Source organism: Oncorhynchus keta, chromosome 2 (assembly GCF_023373465.1).
Source record: "Oncorhynchus keta strain PuntledgeMale-10-30-2019 chromosome 2, Oket_V2, whole genome shotgun sequence".
NCBI lineage: Eukaryota > Metazoa > Chordata > Actinopteri > Salmoniformes > Salmonidae > Oncorhynchus > Oncorhynchus keta.
The window spans coordinates 11,976,817-11,998,410 of NC_068422.1; the positions used below are offsets into that span (position 1 = coordinate 11,976,817).

The 21,594-nt window shown below is 43.5% G+C and overlaps 2 protein-coding genes across 3 annotated transcripts; one reads left to right on the forward strand and one right to left on the reverse strand.

The window, feature by feature from the left end:
* LOC118372950 (cytochrome b-c1 complex subunit 2, mitochondrial-like) lies at positions 1-9,563 on the reverse strand. Of its 2 annotated transcripts, XM_035759001.2 has the most exons (14): positions 9,418-9,563; positions 8,466-8,546; positions 6,251-6,400; positions 6,081-6,145; positions 5,858-5,914; positions 4,065-4,189; positions 3,823-3,920; positions 3,591-3,648; positions 3,375-3,470; positions 3,029-3,228; positions 2,792-2,872; positions 2,475-2,548; positions 2,202-2,355; positions 1-309 (listed from the first exon to the last, which is right to left on the reverse strand). In XM_035759001.2, the coding sequence occupies exons 1-14, from the start codon at positions 9,448-9,450 to the stop codon at positions 226-228; spliced, it is 1,356 nt and encodes a 451-aa protein (XP_035614894.1). In that variant the 5' UTR covers positions 9,451-9,563; the 3' UTR covers positions 1-225. The 2 variants fall into 2 exon arrangements, with proteins under 2 accessions (XP_035614894.1, XP_052327832.1); XM_052471872.1 differs by lacking the exon at positions 8,466-8,546 and having other exon boundaries at positions 9,418-9,514.
* A 149-nt stretch (positions 9,564-9,712) lies between these two features.
* Positions 9,713-20,616, forward strand: LOC118372951 (NHP2-like protein 1). Its single transcript, XM_035759002.2, has 3 exons — positions 9,713-10,034; positions 10,133-10,253; positions 20,200-20,616. Exons 1-3 carry the CDS (start codon positions 10,032-10,034, stop codon positions 20,460-20,462), a joined length of 387 nt encoding a protein of 128 aa, XP_035614895.1. The 5' UTR covers positions 9,713-10,031; the 3' UTR covers positions 20,463-20,616.
* The last annotated feature ends 978 nt before the right edge of the window (positions 20,617-21,594 follow it).

Consider the following 21,594-nt stretch of genomic DNA (forward strand, 5'->3'; position numbering starts at 1 on the left):
TTTACGGTAGAGATTCTTTATTCATTCATTTACATGAGCTATACAGTTCAAGATCCACGTAAAAATAGCAACAACTATAAATATTGGCAGTTGATGTGATTACAACATAACTTCCTCAAAAGAACAATGACGCAATTAGGATAATGACTGTTTCAGTTTGTTTGTTTTGAATGGACAGAGGGCTTGGTTGTGACTTAATATCACGTGAAATACAGTTGAAAGGCTTTAGATCTCGTCAACGAAGGGCGTCTTGATGAGGTTTCCACTGGAAGCCATGGACTTCTTGCCTGAAACAAACTTATTTGCAGCCTGAGAGAACAAGGAAAACACGTTACATTTAGTAGACATTCTTATCCACAGCGACTTATACATTTTTCATACTTTCTGTACTGGTCCCCCGTGGAAATTGAACCAAGAACCTTGGTGTTGCAAGCACCATGCTCTATCAACTGAGCCACACGGGACCATCTAAACAGAAAAACTAACAAACAAGGAAAACACTCCTAATGTGCTGTAGAAGTCGAGAACGAGCTGCAGCAAAGACTAATATAGAAATACACTGCTCAAAAAAATAAAGGGAACACTTAAACAACAATGTATCTCCAAGTCAATCACACTTCTGTGAAATCAAACTGTCCACTTAGGAAGCAACACTGATTGACAATACATTTCACATGCTGTTGTGCAAATGGAATAGACAACAGGTGGAAATTATAGGCAATAATAATTAAGGCAATAAAGTTGTGGTTCTGCAAGGGGTGACCACAGACCACTTCTCAGTTCCTATGCTTCCTGGCTGATGTTTTGGTCACTTTTGAATGCTGGCGGTGCTTTCACTCTAGTGGTAGCATGAGACGGAGTCTACAACCCACACAAGTGGCTCAGGTAGTGCAGCTCATCCAGGATGGCACATCAATGAGAGCTGTGGCAAGAAGGTTTGCTGTGTCTGTCAGCATAGTGTCCAGAGCATGGAGGCGCTACCAGGAGACAAGGAGGCCGTAGGAGGGCAACAACCCAGCAGCAGGACCGCTACCTCCGCCTTTGTGCAAGGAGGAGCAGGAGGAGCACTGCAAAATGACCTCCAGCAGGCCACAAATGTGCATGTGTCTGCTCAAACGGTCAGAAACAGACTCCATGAGGGTGGTATGAGGGCCCGACGTCCACAGGTGGGGGTTGTGCTTACAGCCCAACACCGTGAAGGACGTTTGGCATTTGCCAGAGAACACCAAGATTGGCAAATTTGCCACTGGCGCCCTGTGCTCTTCACAGATGAAAGCAGGTTCACACTGAGCACATGTGACAGACGTGACAGAGTCTGGAGAAGCCTTGGAGAACGTTCTGCTGCCTGCAACATCCTCCAGCATGACTGGTTTGGCGGTGGGTCAGTCATGGTGTGGGGTGGCATTTTTTTGGGGGGGCGCACAGCCCTCCATGTGCTCACCAGAGGTAGCCTGAATGCCATTAGGTACAGAGATGAGATCCTCAGACCCCTTGTGAGACCATATGCTGGTGCGGTTGGCCCTGGGTTCCTCCTAATGCAAGACAATGCTAGACCTCATGTGGCTGGAGTGTGTCAGAAGTTCATGCAAGAGGAAGGCATTGATGCTATGGACTGGCCCGCCTGTTCCCCAGACCTGAATCCAATTGAGCACATCTGGGATATCATGTCTCGCTCCATCCACCAACGCCACGTTGCACCACAGACTGTCCAGGAGTTAGCGGATGCTTTGGTCCAGGTCTGGGAGGAGATCCCTCAGGAGACCAGCCGCCACCTCATCAGGAGCATGCCCAGGCGTTGTAGGGAGGTCATACAGGCACGTGGAGGCTACACAAACACACAACTGAGCCTCATTTTGACTTGTTTTAAGGACATTACATCAAAGTTGGATCAGCCTGTAGTGTGGTTTTCCACTAATTTTGAGTGTGACTCCAAATCCAGACCGCCATGGGTTGATAAATTTGATTTCCATTGATAATTTGTGTGATTGTTGCCAGCACATTCAACTATGTGAAGAAAAAAGTATTTAATAAGAATATTTCATTCATTCAGATCTAGGATGTGTTATTTTAGTGTTCCCTTTATTTTTTCGAGCAGTGTATATGAACCTCCACTTGAATTTTCACTTTGATGTCAATTGAAGACTAAGTGAAAATTCAACTTCAGCAGAAGATAATATTCGCCCCAAAGTGAATAAACTTACGTTGGCGACATCAGTTGCGGAGACGGAGTCGATCTTCTGTGCGATGGCCTCGGGAGAGTGGTAGACGCCCCCGGACAGAGCCTGTGAACCCATGGCGTCTAACAAACCCTCTGAGCTCTCCAACGACATCAGGTACTCAGCCTTCAGCTGGGTCCTACAAAAACAGATACACCTTAAGTCAACATCTTCAAAGTCCTTTCCATTGCAATACTTTTCTTGATTTTATCTACTCAAATTCTATATTCAAGTTTCTAAATCTGTGTGTTAGCTTACTTGGCGCGGGTCAGGTCAGCTTCTGAGACTCCTCCTGTAACAGCCTTCACCTGGCTAATAGCTGCCTTGATCACCTGGATAGGAGGACAGGGATAGGTCAATCGATTAATCAATGAGAGGTCAAAGTGAATCTTCATTATGATCTTTCCTCATCCTAAATTAATGATCTTACATTCCAGTCTATGTAAAAGCAACTATCCCTCATAGGACTAACTAGTAACGGCTTCAAAAAGCTGTTGTGAAGAGGATCAATTCATCTTTATCAATTCTTATACAATGTAAGTTATCAGTGGAAATGTAAGAGACATCATACTCACGTCACCAGCTGCTGCAGACTGGGAGATGGTGTAGACTCCAAACAGGCCAGAGTCAGAGTAGTTGGAATTGAAAGCAGAGGCCTAAAAGGAGGAGACACCAAAAGAGAATGACTGCATGACAGAAATCTTTTCTACACAAAACTCTTCTACCCAAAGACTTCTCCACATACTGCATTCCCCTCTTGTAGAATGCCCAGCTATAAAAACACAATCTGATCTGCTGATTATGTCACTCACATCGAAGGGGTCTGCAGTAGCCTTAGCGACGCCATGGAAGAGTTTGGAGGTGGGGTTGGAGCCTCTCTTGATGTGTGGCCCAGCCCCCAGGACATGCTGTAGTACAGAGAAGGCCATAGCCTCGTCTGTGCCCACCGCTGCCCCCTCAGACACCGCCACAGAGTGCACCAGGCTGGACCCGTTCTGCACCCGCACCTCGCCTAGAGAGAAAAAAGAAAGGGAGAGCAGGGAGAAACCTCATTAGAATTCAGGAAATTTCCCAGGAAAATGACATTTAATGCATGGGGAGCCAACCCTCTTCTTGCAGATAGTGGTCATCTCAGCCCCTCTGGAATAAGGGTCTTACCACCGCGGTACTGAGCCTTTGTCCCAGCGGTGCCCATCCCACTGCGGATGTTGAGGAACTGCTCTCCCACCTGCGTCAGAACATTGTGGTCCACACCTGAACAGATAGAATGTATATGAAAACACAATATCCTGTTCAAAATGATCTTAACACACATGGCCATCAAGTAATTTGATTAAAAATATGTTTTATTAGAAATACACATTAAAAACTTACCAAGCCCAACCAGAGCCATTCTTGCACTTGTGAAATTGTTCTGGATAAAATTGTGCATCTGGAGAGAAACAGAGGGTTAATGAAACATTCAACCGTAGTGCTGTACTTCCTGAAGTAGTACAACCCTGCATGTTCATCTGGAGAGGAAGATGAACACCCATAGCATTAGCCCAAACAAATGAATAGTGCTGTACAGTAGAACATGCTAGGACCAGGATGTTGAGTGTCTTACATGGTCAGAATCGACCTGGCTAACCATGTAGTCTGGGCAGTAGAGGGAGTTGGACAGGGCGTTCTTGTAAGCAGCTCCATGTAGACCCTCAATCACACCTGAGGAACAGATCCACAATATACTTCAGCTGATGGTGACAATTTGCAATCTTTTAACATGTAACATTATACTATTATCCAGAGATATTAACAGACAGTACATTCAAATAATCAAACTGAAACAACCAGTGTGTGTGTTCTCACCCATCTGGGGGGTCTGCGCGGCTAGGGCCTTGTCCATCTTGACCCTTGGGGTGAGGTCCGACACCTCCCACGGCCTGAACTCTGGGGCTGTGGTCACATTGATCAGATACTCCATCACCGTGTCACTGCATTAGACAACACAGAAATCACAATGATAGCAATTTATTTGGTATTTTATATTGCAATACCTGTATTGTCACAGCCCTACTATGCGTACACAAACATAGATCTGAATATGGTGAATAAATGGTGGTCATTCTTTGTGTACGCATAGTAGGGCTGTGACAATATCGGAATATAAAAGAAAAAAAAAAGTGTGTGATGTAGCTGTGAAAATAAATGTGACTGGATGACAACAACGATATTTGTTCCCAACATTAGGTCTGTTCTAATAAAGAAGTTAAATCCACTTTGTGTTTTGTTTCCCTGCCATGACACTAGGGAGTATCATGATACTGGTATAGTCTCGAGGTCGACCGATTCATCGGAATGGTCGATGAATTAGGGCCGATTTCAAGTTTTCATAACAATCGGAAATCTGTATTTTTGGGCGCCGATTTTTTAAATACCTTTATTTAACTAGGCAAGTCAGTTAAGAACACATTCTTATTTTCAATGATGGCCTAGGAACGGTGGGTTAACTGCCTTGTTCAGGGGCAGAACGACAGATTTTCACCTTGTCAACTCGGGCGGGATCCAATCTTGCAACCTTACAGTTAACTAGTCCAACGCAATAAAGACCTGCCTCTCTCTGGTTGTACTCTACAAGGAGGCTGCCTGTTACACGAATGCAGTAAGCAAAGGTAAGTTGCTAGCTGGCATTAAACTTTTCTTATAAAAAACAATCATAATCACTAGTTAACTACACATGATTGATGATATTACTAGATATTATCTAGCGTGTCCTGCGTTGCATATAATCTGACTGAGCATACAAGCATACAAGTATCTAAGTATCTGACTGAGCGGTGGTAGGCAGAAGCAGGCATGTAAACATTCATTCAAACAGCACTTTCGTGCGTTTTGCCAGCAGCTCTTCGTTGTGCGCCAAGCATTGCGCTGTTTATGACTTCAAGCCTATCAACTCCCGAGATGAGGCTGGTGTAACCGAAGTGAAATGGCTAGCTAGTTAGCGCGCGCTAATAGTGTTTCAAACGTCACTCGCTCTGAGCCTTTAGTAGTTATTCCCCTTGCTCTGCATGGGTAACGCTGCTTCGATGGTGGCTGTTGTCGTTGTGTTGCTGGTTCGAGCCCAGGGAGGAGCGAGGAGAGGGACGGAAGCTATACTGTTACACTGGCAATACTAAAGTGCCTATAAGAACATCCAATAGTCAAAGGTTCATGAAATACAAATGGTATAGAGGGAAATAGTCCTATAATAACTACAACCTAAAACTTCTTACCTGGGAATATTGAAGACTCATGTTAAAAGAAACCACCAGCTTTCATATGTTCTCATATTCTGAGCAAGGAACTGAAACGTTAGCTTTCTTACATAGCACATATTGCACTTTTACTTTCTTCTCCAACACTTTTTGCATTGTTTTTGCATTATTTACTTGAGGCTAAATTGATTTTATTGATGTATTATATTAAGTTAAAAGTGTTCATTCAGTATTGTCATTATTACAAATACATTTTTTAAAATATTTTTTTAAAAAGGCAGATTATTCGGCATCGGCCTTTTTGGTCATCCAATAAATTGGTCTCTGTATTGAAAAATCATAATCGGTCGACCTCTAGTATGGTCCCAGCAATAATACCGAGGTACGCTTTAAGCAAGCATCACTTACATGTGGTCTCTGAGACAGTCAACAGAGTAGATCATGTTCTCTCTGGATGACGTCACGCTGCATAGAAAACACAAAGATAAACAAATGTCATCCATGGCAGTGGTACAGTCAGTCAGAAAATATGGTAAGTATCCCAAACAATAGAAAACAAAAAGATATGTCTAGTTGTCTTTTGGCTCGTGAGGATGTAAACACTCATTCACAGGCTCTGAAGACTACTGACCCTAGACTGCCTCCTACTGCCTCCACACCACGACAGATCCTGAAGGCTGAAGCACCTTTGGTAGTCTAGAAAAGAGAAACAGAGATTGGGATTAACCACATCACTAGTTCCTACACAGTATTGAGTACATTGAAGCTCCTGTCTACATCATGTTGATGAACCAGAAGTACCAGGTTGGCAGCCAGACGGAGCAGGTGGGTGACTCCCTGGTTCTCTGGGGACTCATAGCGACAGCCAGCCTTCACAAACACACCGATCCTGGAACCTGGGGAGTAGTTGTCCAACGAGGCTATCATCAGACCGCTGGGCAGTTTGGTCACCTGCAAGAGAAATATCAGTTAGCATCACACCTTGGTGTTGTTTTATGCATTTAAGATGTCAGAAACTGTTAACAGAGCAGTGTAGTATAACATATTTTAGCTCCAACTTCTGTTATAGCATGTCCAAACAAGGCAACAAATGGGTGAGAAGCAAAGCATCAAATCCCAAACACCTTTTTATCTAGTTTTACATCAACTATTAAAAATGTAATCAGTATGAAATTTGACCTGGAGTTTGTAACACTAGAGATATTCTATGTGGAATAATATCTCAAAAGGTCTATGTAAACACACAGGAGATAGAGCTGGGCAGAGGACACAATCTCCACCCCCTAAATCACCACATACAGTGGGGCAAAAAAGTATTTAGTCAGCCACCAATTGTGCAAGTTCTCCCACTTAAAAATATGAGAGGCCTGTAATTTATCATCATAGACAAAATGAGAAAAAAAATCCAGAAAATCACATTTTATTTTATTTTTTATGAATTTATTTGCAAATTATGGTGGAAAATAAGCATTTGGTCACCTACAAACAAGCAAGATTTCTGGCTCTCACAGACTTGTAACTTCTTCTTTAAGAGGCTCCTCTGTCCTCCACTTGTTACCTGTATTAATGGCACCTGTTTTAACTTTTTATCAGTATAAAAGACACCTGTCCACAACCTCAAACAGTCACACTCCAAACTCCACTATGGCCAAGACCAAAGAGCTGTCAAAGGACACCAGAAACAAAATTGTAGACCTGCACCAAGCTGGGAAGACTGACTCTGCAATAGGTAAGCAGCTTGGTCGGAAGAAATCAACTGTGGGAGCAATTATTAGGAAATGGAAGACATACAAGACCACTGATAATCTCCCTCGATCTGGGGCGCCACGCAAGATCTCACCCCATGGGGTCAAAATGATCACAAGAACAGTGAGCAAAAATCCCAGAACCACACGGGGGGACCTAGTGAATGACCTGCAAAGAGCTGGGACCAAAGTAACAAAGCCTACCATCAGTAACACACTATGCCGCCAGGGACTCAAATCCTACAGTGCCAGACGTGTCCCCCTGCTTAAGCCAGTACATGTCCAGGCCCGTCTGAAATTTGCTAGAGAGCATTTAGATGATCCAGAAGAAGATTGGGAGAATGTCATATGGAACCAAAATAGAACATTTTGGTAAAAACTCAACTCGTCGTGTTTGGAGGACAAAGAATGCTGAGTTGCATCCAAAGAACCCCACACCTACTGTGAAGCATGGGGGTGGAAACATCATGCTTTGGGGCTGTTTTTCTGCAAAGGGACCAGGACGACTGATCTGTGTAAAGGAAAGAATGAATAGGGCCATGTATCGTGAACTTCTGAGTGAAAACCTCCTTCCATCAGCAAGGGCATTGAAGATGAAACGTGGCTGGGTCTTTCAGCATGACAATGATCCCAAACACACTGCCCGGGCAACGAAGGAGTGGCTTCATAAGAAGCATTTCAAGGTCCTGGAGTGGCCTAGCCAGTCTCGAGATCTCAACCCCATAGAAAATCTTTGGAGGGAGTTGAAAGTCTGTGTTGCCCAGCAACAGCCCCAAAACATCACTGCTCTAGAGGAGATCTGCATGGAGGAATGGGCCAAAATACCAGCAACAGTGTGTGAAAACCTTGTGAAGACTTACAGAAAACATTTGACCTCTGTCATGGCCAACAAAGGGTATATAACAAAGTATTGAGCTAAACTTTTGTTATTGACCAAATAATTATTTTCCACCATAATTTGCAAATAAATTCATTAAAAATCCTAGTGTGATTTTCTGGATTTTTTTTCTTATTTTGTCTGTCATTAGTTGAAGTGTACCCATGATGAAAATTACAGGCCTCTCATCTTTTTACGTGGGAGAAATTGCACAATTGGTGGCTGACTAAATACTTTTTTGCCCCACTGTACATGGACGTCCTGGTATGAATGGGCAGCCCCTGTGGAGACCTTGATACCTGACAGAGGCTGAGTCAAGGGCTGCTCTGTTCGGGTGGCTGCATAGAAGCATCTTTGTGAGGAGAGAGAGAGAGACATGTCAACACCCACTGACCTGCACCTCCTGCGGCTGAAACTTTACGTGCTCCACGGAGACATTCAATTTACGGGCCACCTGGGCTGCGTAAAGCCTTGTCTGCAATGCAGAAAAGATACAAGGTGACTTCATATTCTATTAGGGTGTTATGGTGGGTCTGGACTCTGGATAGAAAGAACCTATGAGATTATTAAGAATCATAGACAGAGAAGGATGGTTGAATACTGGCTGGACAGATGTGGATGGACCTTATGGGGGCACACCTGCATAATAATATTCAAATGTTGTAATGTTGAATAAGAAGGCACATTCCGTAGGCTCTGTTTCCATTCAAAGCTGCAGCCCTGCCACTCATTTGTTTTGGTTTTGGAGGACTGCGGAGGAGGGTCATGGCAAGTGCTAAATCAAAGAATAGAATTATGCACCATGTTGGAGCAGGATGAAGCTTGAGCAAGGATAAACTTGGCTGTACGGTTGTAACGTTATGTCCTGATGAATTAACAAGACAGTGCGTGCCAGCTATTTGCATTATAGTGCAAGGTAGAGGGCACATGACCATCGTCTATGCACTACATTTGACTTTAGATGGAGAATCATAAGGCTTGTCGACACATCCGTTATCCTCTGCATGATCTGAGCTTTTGATCGGTCAGACCGATAGACGAATTTGACAACACTTTGACAGCGGGGATAGAGTAGATGTCTTCTTCTTCTAATATAGAGTCACAACTTTTAACCCACTGCCAAGCGTTGAGGTTGGGTTCATCCAACATCAGCAGGCCATGTATCTAACGGGTCGTGCAAATGTTAGCTGGCGACCGCGCAAGCATGCTAGCTAGTGCCATCATTACACAGCTCGTAGAGCAGGCACCTTTCTCGCCAAACAAGCCATACAATCTCTTAGTACTATCGCAAACCAAAATCCGTCTCCTGAATAGTTGATTTATGACAATGTTAAAGGAGTTCTTACCGACAGTTTACTTATTCCCCGAATCCCCTTCATCTCCCCTCTATCCTTCAGCCAGGACGATTAAATATGGCTGACCTAGGAAGTCCTACCCAGAGTTCCCAGCGCGCCACATTTATCCTCATTTTTTTTGTGCACTAACGAATGCTGTTGATGCACGTCACCACCTACCGTCCAAGGGGACACCGTTTAAAATATACTAAACAACTTTTTATCTGTTCTGCAGGGTTATACCATTTTTTTTCCACATTTCGTGAAAATGCACAACATGCTAATTTAATTACATTGAAAATAACTGTGACTACTGGCTGTGGAAACAAAACCAAAGCAAAAAGAAGAACATGGGCGGGACAATTTGGGCTCAAACAACGCACTTCCTGTCCAGTTCAGCGAGCAGAGCCCTCGTATACGAATGCGTTCCACACTCAATCTCACACACGTGATGTTACCGCTGTGCTATTATTGTTACAAAGTAGTTTCATGTAGAAGTTCCTCGAGCTTTTGAGAACACAAACGGTCGTATCAACAGAAATAATTGGATTTACCGAAACCTCAATCGCAGGCTATATAGTCCTCCGTGAAGCGTTCGCCGAGAGGACAAATAAACACAAGTAATCATGGTGAGTGTTTGAATAAACTGCTTCGGTTAGATTTGCTAGCTAACTAACGTTCTCTGCCAGTCAGTTTCCACATCTAACTGTTTTGTGTTTCTTTTCAGACTGAAGCTGAAGTGAATCCCAAGGCCTACCCCCTGGCCGACGCCACACTGTCCAAAACCATCCTGGACCTCGTTCAGCAAGCCTCCAACTACAAACAGTTGAGGAAAGGGGCCAATGAGGGTAAGGGAATATGACACAATGAGTAATAGCAAATTGGTAATATATCGATAATAGATGTACCCTATCCTTTCTGCGAGAAGCATTACACTAGCGTCCAAGACATCTGGCTATATGGTACAGGCAAGCTGGTCTCATAGACTAGACGTAACACAGTACACGAAAATATGTATATGTTACGTTTAGTATGGTTATGTAAGACCCGTTACTTAAGGCAACATTTGAAAGGAGGGTGGATGGATGGGCACAACGTGAAAGTCCATCTTGTTTTTGTAGTATCTGGGATCTACATCTGTTTATATTAGTTACTGTGCTGTTACTAAGCAGTAATGCATTACGGCAGTGTTCCGTTACTACACCTAATAGGAAATGCACATGCGCACTGGAATGCCGGGAACTGTAGAGCACGAGGGGTTTTTGACGAAACGGAAACTAACTGTACTCCCGTCTCCTGCCTGGTCACTTCTCCACAACACAAATATTACAGTGGCGACGAGGATGGGATAAAAATACATAAACGGACATTGCTTGAAGGGAAGAATGTTGCGTGAGTAATGAAACTCAAAATAATTATGTAATTTGTCAGTTATTTTTTATTTTCTTTCGCCAGTAGAGAAGGCTAAGCACTGCTAGCACTGCTCGTACAGTATTCAGGAGCTGCCAAGTAGCAAGACTATTGGAGTCCAGAATAGCGACACTGCCCTCTGGTGGTTAAATAAAATAAACTGTCATTGAACCCATTGAAATTATGCGATCTCAGTGGAGAAATATTGTCAAGGGGGAAAAAAAGGGAAGAAGGGACGTAACACGGTGTGTACATTAATACAAATGAGTGCAGTGAATGAAGTAATTGCAGAAACTTCTGAAGTGAAGAAGTAGATGAATATTCAGAAAATTAAGGAATATAAGGAAACTGAACAATTAGCTGTGAAAATGGCAACCATTGGTCGAGTACCAGAGTTTGAGGCTACAAAAGAGGATTTTGATTCCTATTTGGAGCGTTTTGAGCGCTGGCTGGCTGCAAATGAAATCAAAGATGGAAAGAAAGCAGACGGATTTCTCAGTGTTTTGGGTCCAACTGAGTATGGATTGCTGAAAGGTCTCATTGAACCAATGAAAGCAGTGGAGCTGAACTATGCAGAACTGACTGAAACTCTTTCAAGGTATTTCAAGCCTAAGCCAATTCTCATTGCAGAACGTTTCAGATTTTACCAACGTCACCAGAGTCAAGGGGAAACCATGGCTGACTACATCCTTGCTTTGAAAAGGCTGGCAAGTACATGTGAGTTTGCACGATTTCTTGATGATGCTCTCCGAGACAAGTTTGTATGTGGTCTCACAGGTATGTGGTCTCACAAGCATATCACAGAAGGCTCCTGTCAGAGAAGGACCTGACCTTTAAGAAAGCCTGTGATATAGCACTTGGACTCGAGCTTGCCCACAGGGATACTATTGAGCTATTGGGACATGCAGAACGTCAGAAAGGTGTTCACAAGGTCAGTGATGCACGTGGTGAAAAAAGCTCACAAAAGTCACACTTTTTTCAGTCCCGTCCTCAAGGTTACACAAGAACAAAGCAGCCCACATCTTAAAGGTCTAAGCCAAGTTGCTACAGATGCTACAGAGATAATCATCAGCACAGTGAATGTCGATTCCAAAAGGAAAAGTGCCACAATTGTGGAAAGGTTGGACATTTACAGAGAGTGTGTAAAGCCTCGAAACGCACGGCAAGAGCGCACAAAGTGTCAGACGCAGCACAAGACGAGGAAGGTACAACTGAAACAGTAGTGGAACTGTTCACAGTGTACACGGCTCAACAACTAAAATATGGAATCTATCTCAACATGGAGTTAGCGGGAAAACCAGTAAAAATGCAGCTGGACACTGGAGCGTCTGTATCCCTGGTTCCAGAGAGACTCTACAAAGAAAAACTGAAAGAGAGCCCTCTTCAGCCCGCGTCCATCCGCCTTTCTTCATACACTGGTGACACTATTCCTGTGTTAGGGCAGATCCAGGTACCAGTCCAGTATGAGGGGAAGGAGTGGACGCTACCGCTTGTCATTGTTAAAGGAGAAAAATCAGCCTTGTTAGGCAGAAACTGGCTACAAAAGATCAAGTTGAACTGGGGAGAAATCTTCAGTCTGAGAAATGACAAACCAGTGAGTCAGGCTACACTCACTAACATGCTGGAGAAGCACAAAGAACTTTTCAAAGATGGCTACGGTGAAATACAAGACTTCACAGCAAAAGTCAGAGTGCAAGAAGGAACCAAGCCTATCTTTCACAAACCACGTCCAGTTCCCTATGCTCATAACCTGTTGATCCTACCCCCTACTTTTTCGAACATTCTGTTAAAAATCTCGCAACATTTCAGTGTCTTCCTACTCATGCCAGGAATATAGTATATGCATATGATTACTATGTGTGGATAGAAACCACTCTGACGTTTCTAAAACTGGTTAAATCACGGCTGTGACTATAACAGAACGTGCGTTTCATCGAAAAGCGCAGGAAAATCTGATCACTGAAAATTCGAAAATATATCAATGCGCCACTTGCATATATTGTTGAATGGAAACCAAATTACCTGGAGCTGAGATTGCAATTCCTACAGCTTCCACACGATGTCACCAGTCTTGTCATTTGCCTGGGCTTTGTTTCTTGGTCAAACGAACAAGAGACAGCCCATTTCTTCCGGTCTCCAACAGGATGTTTTGGCCTTGAAATATCCGGACATGAGCTATTGAGTATACATCGCCCCGTGATCAATTTGATAGGTATTAGTAAACGTTAATAATCTAAAGTTGCATTAGAAAAGTATTTCGAAGTGTTTTGTGAAAGTTTATCGTCGACTTTTTTAATTTTAAAAAATGCCGTTGCGTTATAAGACGCTGTTTTTTCCTTGATCACACAGTCTTCATAGATCGATATCTAGGCTATATATGGACCGATTTTAATCGGAAAAAAAGACCCAATAGTGATGTTTATGGGACATCTAGGAGTGCCAACAAAGAAGATTGTCAAAGGTAATGAATGTTTTATATTTTATTTCTGCGTTTTGTGTAGCGCCGACTATGCTAATTATTTTGTTTACGTCCCCTGCGGGTCTTTTGGGGTGTTGCATGCTATCAGATAATAGCTTCTCATGCTTTCGCCGAAAAGCATTTTAAAAATCTGACTTGTTGGCTGGATTCACAACGAGTGTAGCTTTAATTCAGTACCCTGCATGTGTGTTTTAATGAACGTTTGAGTTTTAACGAGTGCTATTAGCATTTAGCGTAGCGCATTTGCATTTCCAGATGTCTTGATGGGACGCCTGCGTGTCGGGTGGACGTAAGAGGTTAAGGAAGCAGTAGAGAAGGAACTGGACCGCCTACAGAAGAATAACATAATAACGAAAGTAATCGGTCACAGTAAATCTCTGCATACTACCAGAGGAATATCCACTACCAAATGTTGAAGATCTGTTTGCCACTCTAGCTGGTGGGAAGGTTTTCAGTAAGCTGGACCTGGCATTCGCTTATCAGCAACTGAAGCTGGATCCGGAGTCAGAACAGTATCTGACCATCAATACACACAAGGGGCTATTCAGATTCAATCACTTGGCCTATGGAATCTCGACAGCTCCAGCGATATTCCAACACACAATGGATCAGATCTTGGACGGTATAGACAATGTTGTGTGCTTCATGGACGACATCCTTGTGTCGGCACCAACCATTGGAGAGCACCTTGTAGTGCTGGACAAAGTGATGTCAAGACTGGAGAAATACGGAGTGAGAATGAAACGCAGCAAGTGTGAGTTCCTCCAGGACTCAGTGGAGTATCTCGGATACAAGATTGATGCACAAGGCCTGCACCCAACCAACAGCAAGGTGGAAGCAATCGTAAACGCTCCAGCACCCACAAATATCTCAGAGCTGAGGTCATTTTTGGGGCTCCTGAACTATTACGGAAAGTTTGTGGCAAACTTGTCCACATTGTTGCATCCGCTTCACCAACTGCTGCAGGCCAATACAAAGTGGAATTGGTCCCCACAATGCGAAGAAGCATTCAAGACTTGCAAACAGCGTCTGCTAAAGAGCAAGTGGCTTGCCCAATACAACACAGAGATGAAGCTGAGACTCGCGTGTGATGCATCTCCATACGGAGTAAGAGCCGTCATCTCACATGTTCTACCGTCAGGTGAAGAACACCCTATTGCATTTGCATCACGGACTCTGTCACCAAGTGAGAGAAATTATGCTCAAATTGAGAAGGAAGCCCTGAGCATAATATTCGGAGTGAAGAAGTTTCACAAATACCTCTACGGAAGGAAGTTCCAACTGCTGACAGATCACAAGCCTCTGTTGGCCATCCTTGGACCAAAATCAGCTATACCAACCCTTGCTGCACTTCGAATGCAACGTTGGGCATTGTTAGCCTATGACTACGAGATTGAGTACAGACGATCCAGTGATCACGCAAATGCCGATGCACTATCAAGACTACCATGCAATAGTGACTCCGACAGTGAAGATGATAGAGCAGTCTTCCAGATCTCTCTCATTGATGACCTGCCCATATCTGCTTCTGACATAGCAGAGGAAACAAGGAAAGACCCAGTGCTTTCCAAAGTCTTGGACTTAACATTAGGCGGTTGGCCAACCTTCGTAAATGACGATAACCTTCGTCCATTCATCGACAAAAAAGACCAGTTGTCCACTGATCAAGGGTGTGTTCTGTGGGGATCAAGGGTGGTGGTACCTCACAAATTCCAGAGGAGACTGCTATCTGACCTGCATGAGGGACATCCAGGGATCACTCAAATGAAAGCACTCGCTCGCAGTTATCTGTGGTGGTCTGGACTGGATCAGGACATTCAACAGCATGTAGGCCACTGCTCACCTTGTGAAGCTGTTCGCAACAAGCCTGCTGCTACACCTCTTCATCCATGGTCCTGGGCTGCTACACCTTGGGAACGCATCCATGTGGATTACGCCGAAATTGACAAGCAACATTTCCTTGTTGTCGTCGATGTCCATTCCAAGTGGATGGAAGTGTTCCCTACTCAACTGACCACAGCTGAGAAGACCATCAATCTTCTCAGACACCTGTTTGCATCCTTTGGACTAGTCAAGGAACTCGTATTGGACAATGCCCCCCCGTTCACGTCAAACGATTTTGAAATGTTTGTCAAGAACAACGGAGTAAGGCACATCCCGTCACCACCTTACCATCCGGCATCAAACGGAGCAGCGGAAAGAGCCGTGCAAACCTTTTAAGAAGGCCTGGACTAGACTCAAGGTTCAGTCTGTGCCCATCCACCAAAGGCTTCCCCGGTTCCTGTTTACTTACCGTAACACCCCACACACAGTAACGGAATGTACACCAGCTGAACTGTTTCTGAAACGCCAACCACGTACCCGCCTGACATTGTTGAAACCAGACTTGTCAAGCACTGTGGCAAAGCACCAGCTACAGCAGAAGAAAGCTCATGACAGACACTCAAAGACTGTTAGAGAATTCAAAGAGGAAGAGAGGGTGATGGTACGTGATTTCAGACACCCCAAGCGCCTGTGGAACTCAGGTGTGATCTTGCAACGCAGAGGACCTTTGACTTACCAAGTCCAAATTGGTCATCGCCAGGTCATCTGCTATGGTCCAACGCCCCAGCAGAGACATGCCGAGGGAACAAGAACAATAACGACCCCCAGGACTATTCTCCTGACTGTGGACGTATGGGAGAGACAGAGCCTGACCTTCCACCCGAACCTGGCCCACCACAGGAAGCCCAGGAGGAGTGGAGATATCCTATTCGACAACGAAGGGCACCTCAAAAGCTTGTGAGTTGAGCTGGTTAAGGAGGTAACGGACAGTAAAACAAACACTTTAATATGTCCTAGATAAAAGGAAAGAAAAAGGACATTACCTGGGTTAGTTATTAGGACACAAACTCCATCTTCGGGGCAGAATAATCCCCTGGATTTGTGCTGGGCTCTGAAAAGTCTGCTTCAACCCAGTAGTTGAAAAATGTTTAAGAATGCATTGTTCAGATATTGCATTAGTAATTACCTAACATATTTACCTTGTTCTCTGGGAGTTAAACACTATGGGGGAGGAGTGTAGTATCTAGGATCTACATCTGTTTATATTAGTTACTGTGCTGTTACTAAGCAGTAATGCATAACGTCAGTGTTACGTTACTACACCTAATAGGAAATGCACATGCGCACTAGAATGCCGGGAACTGTAGAGCACGAGGGGTTTTTGACTAAACGAAAACTAACTCCTGCCTGGTCACTTCTCCACAACACAAATATTACAGTTTTACCTTACATTATTTGGAGTTTTACATTGTTATTGATTACTGCATTGTTGGGTTTAGAACTTGCATGAAAGGCATGCCACTGTACTTGTGACATTTGAAACAACCCAAAGGTTGTGAGTTTGAATAGCATCGCTGACAACTTTAGGTATTTAGTAACTACTTTGTAGCTGCTTGGCAACTACTTACTACCATTTTAGACCTTTGCAACTACTTAGCATGATGACTACCCCAAACCCAGCCCTTGATCATGACTCTAGGGGAGAGTTTTGTTAATAGCCGTGACACTCAGGTCTGAACATTAACACGCATCGCTTGTGGGACCTTATCTTTCATATTGGCTGAAAAATAAAATGATAACATTTCCCCAAGTTGGCATAGCAGTCAGTAGTCGTCTTATATATATATATATATATTTTCTTCTGATATCTTTTTTAGATATTTGTTTTCAAAAACTCTCAACTTCAAAACACTCCTGCAACCCGCCTCACCAATTAAAAAAAAAAAAAAGTATTATTCACCTCAAATCTGAAATCCACAATAGAAGTTGGCCAGTTTACTGGCTAACCTTAGTATTCAGCTAACCACTGTTTGTGGTCATTAGCTATCCTTTAGCTCAAAAAGCTATCGCCAGTTTTGTACAACGCGACTCAAACTCTTCAAAGGGGTGACATTCTTGACCCAAACTGCTACAGAACTATATCTATCCTACCCTGTCGTTCTAAGGTCTTCAAAAGCCAAGTCAACAAACAGATTATCGGCCATTTCGAATCCCACCGCACCTTCTCCGCTATGCAATCTGGTTTCAGAGCTGGTCATGGGTGCACCTCAGTCATGCTGAAGGTCCTAAACGATATCTTAACCGCCATCGATAAGAATCAATACTGTGCAGCCGTATTCATTGACCTGGCCAAGGCTTTTGACTCTGTCAATCACCACATCCTCATCGGCAGACTCGATAGTCTTGGTTTCTCAAATGATTGCCTCGCCTGGTTCACCAACTACTTCTCTGATAGAGTTCAGTGTGTCAAATCAGAGGGCCTGTTGTCCAGGCCTCTGGCAATCTCTATGGGTGTGCCACAGGATTCAATTCTTGGGTTGACTCTCTTCTCTGTAAACATCAATGATGTCGCTCTTGCTGCTGGTGAGTCTCTGATCCACCTATACACAGACGACACCATTCTGTATACTTCTGGCCCTTCTTTGGACACTGTGTTAACAACCCTCCAGATGAGCTTCAATGCCATACAACTCCTTCCATGGCCTCCAACTGCTCTTAAATACAAGTAAAACCAAATGCATGCTCTAAAGCCGATCGCTGCCTGCACCTGCCCGCCCAGCATCACTACTCTGGATGGTTCTGACTTAGAATATGTGAACAACTACAAATACCTAGGTGTCTGGTTAGACTGTTAACGCTCATTCTAGACTCACATCACCAATCCAAAGTTAAATCTAGAATTGGCTTCCTATTTTGCAACAAAGCATCCTTCACTCATGCTGCCAAACGTACCCTTGTAAAACTGACCATCCTACCGATCCTCGACTTCGGCGGTGACATTTACAAAATAGCCTCTAATACCCTACTCAATAAATTGGATGCAGTCTATCACAGTGCCATCTGTTTTGTCACCAAAGCCCCACATACTACCCACCACTGCGACCTGTACACTCTCGTTGGCTGGCCCTCGCTTCATACTCCAGGTCATCTACAAGACCCTGCTAGGTAAAGTCCCCCCTTATCTCAGCTCGCTGGTCACCATAGCAGCACCCACCTGTAGCACGCACTCCAGCAGGTATATCTCTCTGGTCACCCACAAAACCAATTCTTCCGCCTCTCCTTCCAGTTCTCTGCTGCCAATGACTGGAACGAACTACAAAAATCTCTGAAACTGGAAACACTTATCTCCCTCACTAGCTTTAAGCACCAGCTGTCAGAGCAGCTCACAGATTACTGCACCTGTACATAGCCCATCTATAATTTAGCCCAAACAACTACCTCTCCCCTTACTGTATTTATTTATTTTGCTCCTTTGCACCCCATTATTCCCCTCTCTACCTTGCACATTCTTCCACTGCAAATCTACCATTCCAGTGTTTTACTTGCTATATTGTATTTACTTCGCCACCATGGCCTTTTTCTTTTTTGCCTTTACCTCCCTTATCTCACCTCATTTGCTCACATTGTATATAGACTTTTTCTGTATGTTTGTTTGTTCCACTCCATGTGTTGTTGAATGTGTCAAACTGCTTTGCTTTATCTTGACCAGGTCGCAATTGTAAATTAGAACTTGTTCTCAACTTGCCTACCTGGTTAAATAAAGGTAAAATAAATTAATGCACACCTTTTTATAGGGTTAGAGTTCTCACTCTGCCATATTTCAATTGTATTTATTTTAACTAGGCAAGTCAGTTAAGAACAAATTCTTATTTAAATTGACGGCCTAGGAACAGTGGTTTAACTGCCTTGTTCAGCTCGGGGATTCGATCTAGCAACATTTTGGTTACTGGCCCAATGCTCTAACCACTAGGCTACCTGCCGCCACTAGGCTATGTTGCAGCACAAACATGTTGTCACTGAAAAATACTGTCGGCTGAAACCGTTAAAACAGTGTACAGTAATTATGTATTTAGCATTTGTGAAATTATTTTGGTGTGATATGAAAGAGGGATGTATATTACTATAACCGTACAGTAATTGAGAACAGATTAAAGTTTAGATGGAGTATTTGGCTGTTTTGGCTTCCAGAGCCAATTCGCCCTTTAAACTGAAAATGTAAGATCCTTGGACTAAAAGCTTCCGCATGCTACGGTTCGGCTGGCACCTAGGCCAACTCTGTTATGTGAACCGAACGAGTGTGCTTGCATTTATTCAACTTTCGCTTAAACTGAGTGACAACGGTACTGTTTGTCCATCTTGAGATGTCTTAGCCAGTATACACTTCCTCAAAATGGAATTAATCGAACTCACATCTTTAATTCATTTTGATTTTTTTTTGCAGACATCTTGGTCATGTAATTTTACATCAAACTAAGGTGTTTGGTGCAGTATTTCTCAAGCTAGACTTGTTTATATGCAAATTTTATATCGCTAAATAACAGCACTTCATTGACGAATCCCTACTGTTGACCAGTCACCGACGACTGGGTATAGAATTCCAAACTGCTTGCTGGAAGCCTAAAGAAACAAACAAATGTTACGAAATATTGTCATATATGCACGAACTGTTTCAGATGGGAAGGTCTTAAGGATTACCGTGCTCTCCTTTAGTCCAATACTGGGTTAACTCTTAGCCTTAACATTTAGCCTGGCTAATGTTAGCCACAACTAATTGGAATTTGTAACATATGCATTGCAAATTCTCAATATATCGTATGAAATGGATGGACATCCACAAATTAATACATACGATACCAATGTAACATATCAAACTAATTTAAGTGTCCCAGATTTGTTTACTATGTTACGTCTACCCCTGAATGGAGGTTGTGTGCTTGGTCTCAGACCACTGATTAGATGGTTCAAATCCTGCTCCGATTACGACCGTAATCACTACACGTTATCCATGGGGGTCTCATTCTGCACTATTAATCTATCAAAGACATGTCATTAATCCTTGAATCTTGTCTACCCTCTTCCAGCCACCAAGACATTGAACCGTGGTATCTCCGAGTTCATTGTGATGGCTGCTGATGCTGAGCCACTGGAGATCATCCTCCACCTGCCACTGCTCTGCGAGGACAAGAATGTTCCCTATGTGTTTGTGCGATCCAAACAGGCCCTGGGGCGCGCCTGTGGGGTCTCCCGTCCGGTCATCGCCACCTCTGTCACCATCAAGGAGGGTTCTCAGCTGAAGCCCCAGATCCAGTCTACCCAGATGGCCATTGAGAGACTGCTGGTCTGATCTGGTTACTTATCTGCTCTGTTTGTATTGGATAGTCTGAGAGACTATATCAGGGAGATGGATTATGTTTTGTCTTTGGAAGAGACATTTTGTGTACATGTATCTATTTTACTTTTGTCAGGGACATGCAAATAAAATTATTAATGTCCATGTGCATTCTTGTTTTGTGATAAAACATAAACATGAGTTTCTTTTGCTTAATGTGTTCTTCCATTGTCAGACTAGTACAGTATAATACTGTATGCAAGAGAATGGTTGAGAACCTGAGATTAAGGATTTTTTGTTTTTAGGGGGTCCTCAAACTGTCTTGGCAGCATTTAAATGTGCCCATTGAAGTCCTGTAGAGCGTTTTAACGCAGCCTCGAAGCAGGAATCAGTTTACAGTGAGATTATCACTGACGTGAGAATCCAAAAGCTAAATGTAAACTGTCTGCACCCTTGTTGAGCAAATGTTTTGGCCACCGTGGCTGAGCCACTCATTGTACAGCACGGGGGTTTAAGAATTGTTACGTTGCTTTGAAATAGCATGGGAAGTTTTCCAAATGGGACAGTGCGGAAGTGATCCAGCCTGTTTGTAGTAAGGTCCTGTTAAAAATAACATTCCTGTTCCAGCTGCAGAGTGCATGCAAACACTTACTTGCTATGTCAACTTTTTGTTCTAATGTTGGAATGTTTGTTGGGTGGGTTAGAGACCCACTGGTATTGTAGCTATGTACCTACCTCCAGACATAATGGGATCTGGATCGAGACAATATGGAAGGCCAGAGGGATCACATTGGATTTGTGCATCTCCAACAGATGTGTGTGGAGCAGGAGGAAAGAGTACCCAGTCCGCCCAAGGTCCTGTTACACTGAGGGTTAGTGAAGGGGGGCAGATGTCGGTCTCTGACAGGCCAGTGAACCAGTGGGTAAAGGCAGGTGAGACTCCTGACTGAAAACAGTACTATGCCATGACTTCAGATATCAATGTGTGAAGTGTTGATTTCATGAGCTGAAATAAAGGATCCCAGAAAATAGGCAACCATAATGTCAAAGCAAAAACTAAACATTGAAATGTATTCAGACCCTTTACTCTGTCCTTTGCAGCACCTTCGCAGCGATTACAGCCTCATTTTGGGTAATTTTATTTAAC

Bases quoted from the DNA above. Each gene is read 5' to 3' on its own strand.
- LOC118372950 (XM_035759001.2), bottom strand. From the start codon at position 9,450: ATGAAGGGGATTCGGGGAATAAGTAAACTGTCG. The intron at 3,921-4,064 runs GTGAGAACACAC...TCTGTTCCTCAG, and splicing joins CGCGCAGACCCCCCAGATGG to GTGTGATTGAGGGTCTACAT. The intron at 3,649-3,822 runs GTAAGACACTCA...GTTTCTCTCCAG, and splicing joins GCCAGGTCGATTCTGACCAT to ATGCACAATTTTATCCAGAA.
- LOC118372951 (XM_035759002.2), top strand. The intron at 10,254-20,199 runs GTAAGGGAATAT...ACCCTCTTCCAG, and splicing joins GAGGAAAGGGGCCAATGAGG to CCACCAAGACATTGAACCGT.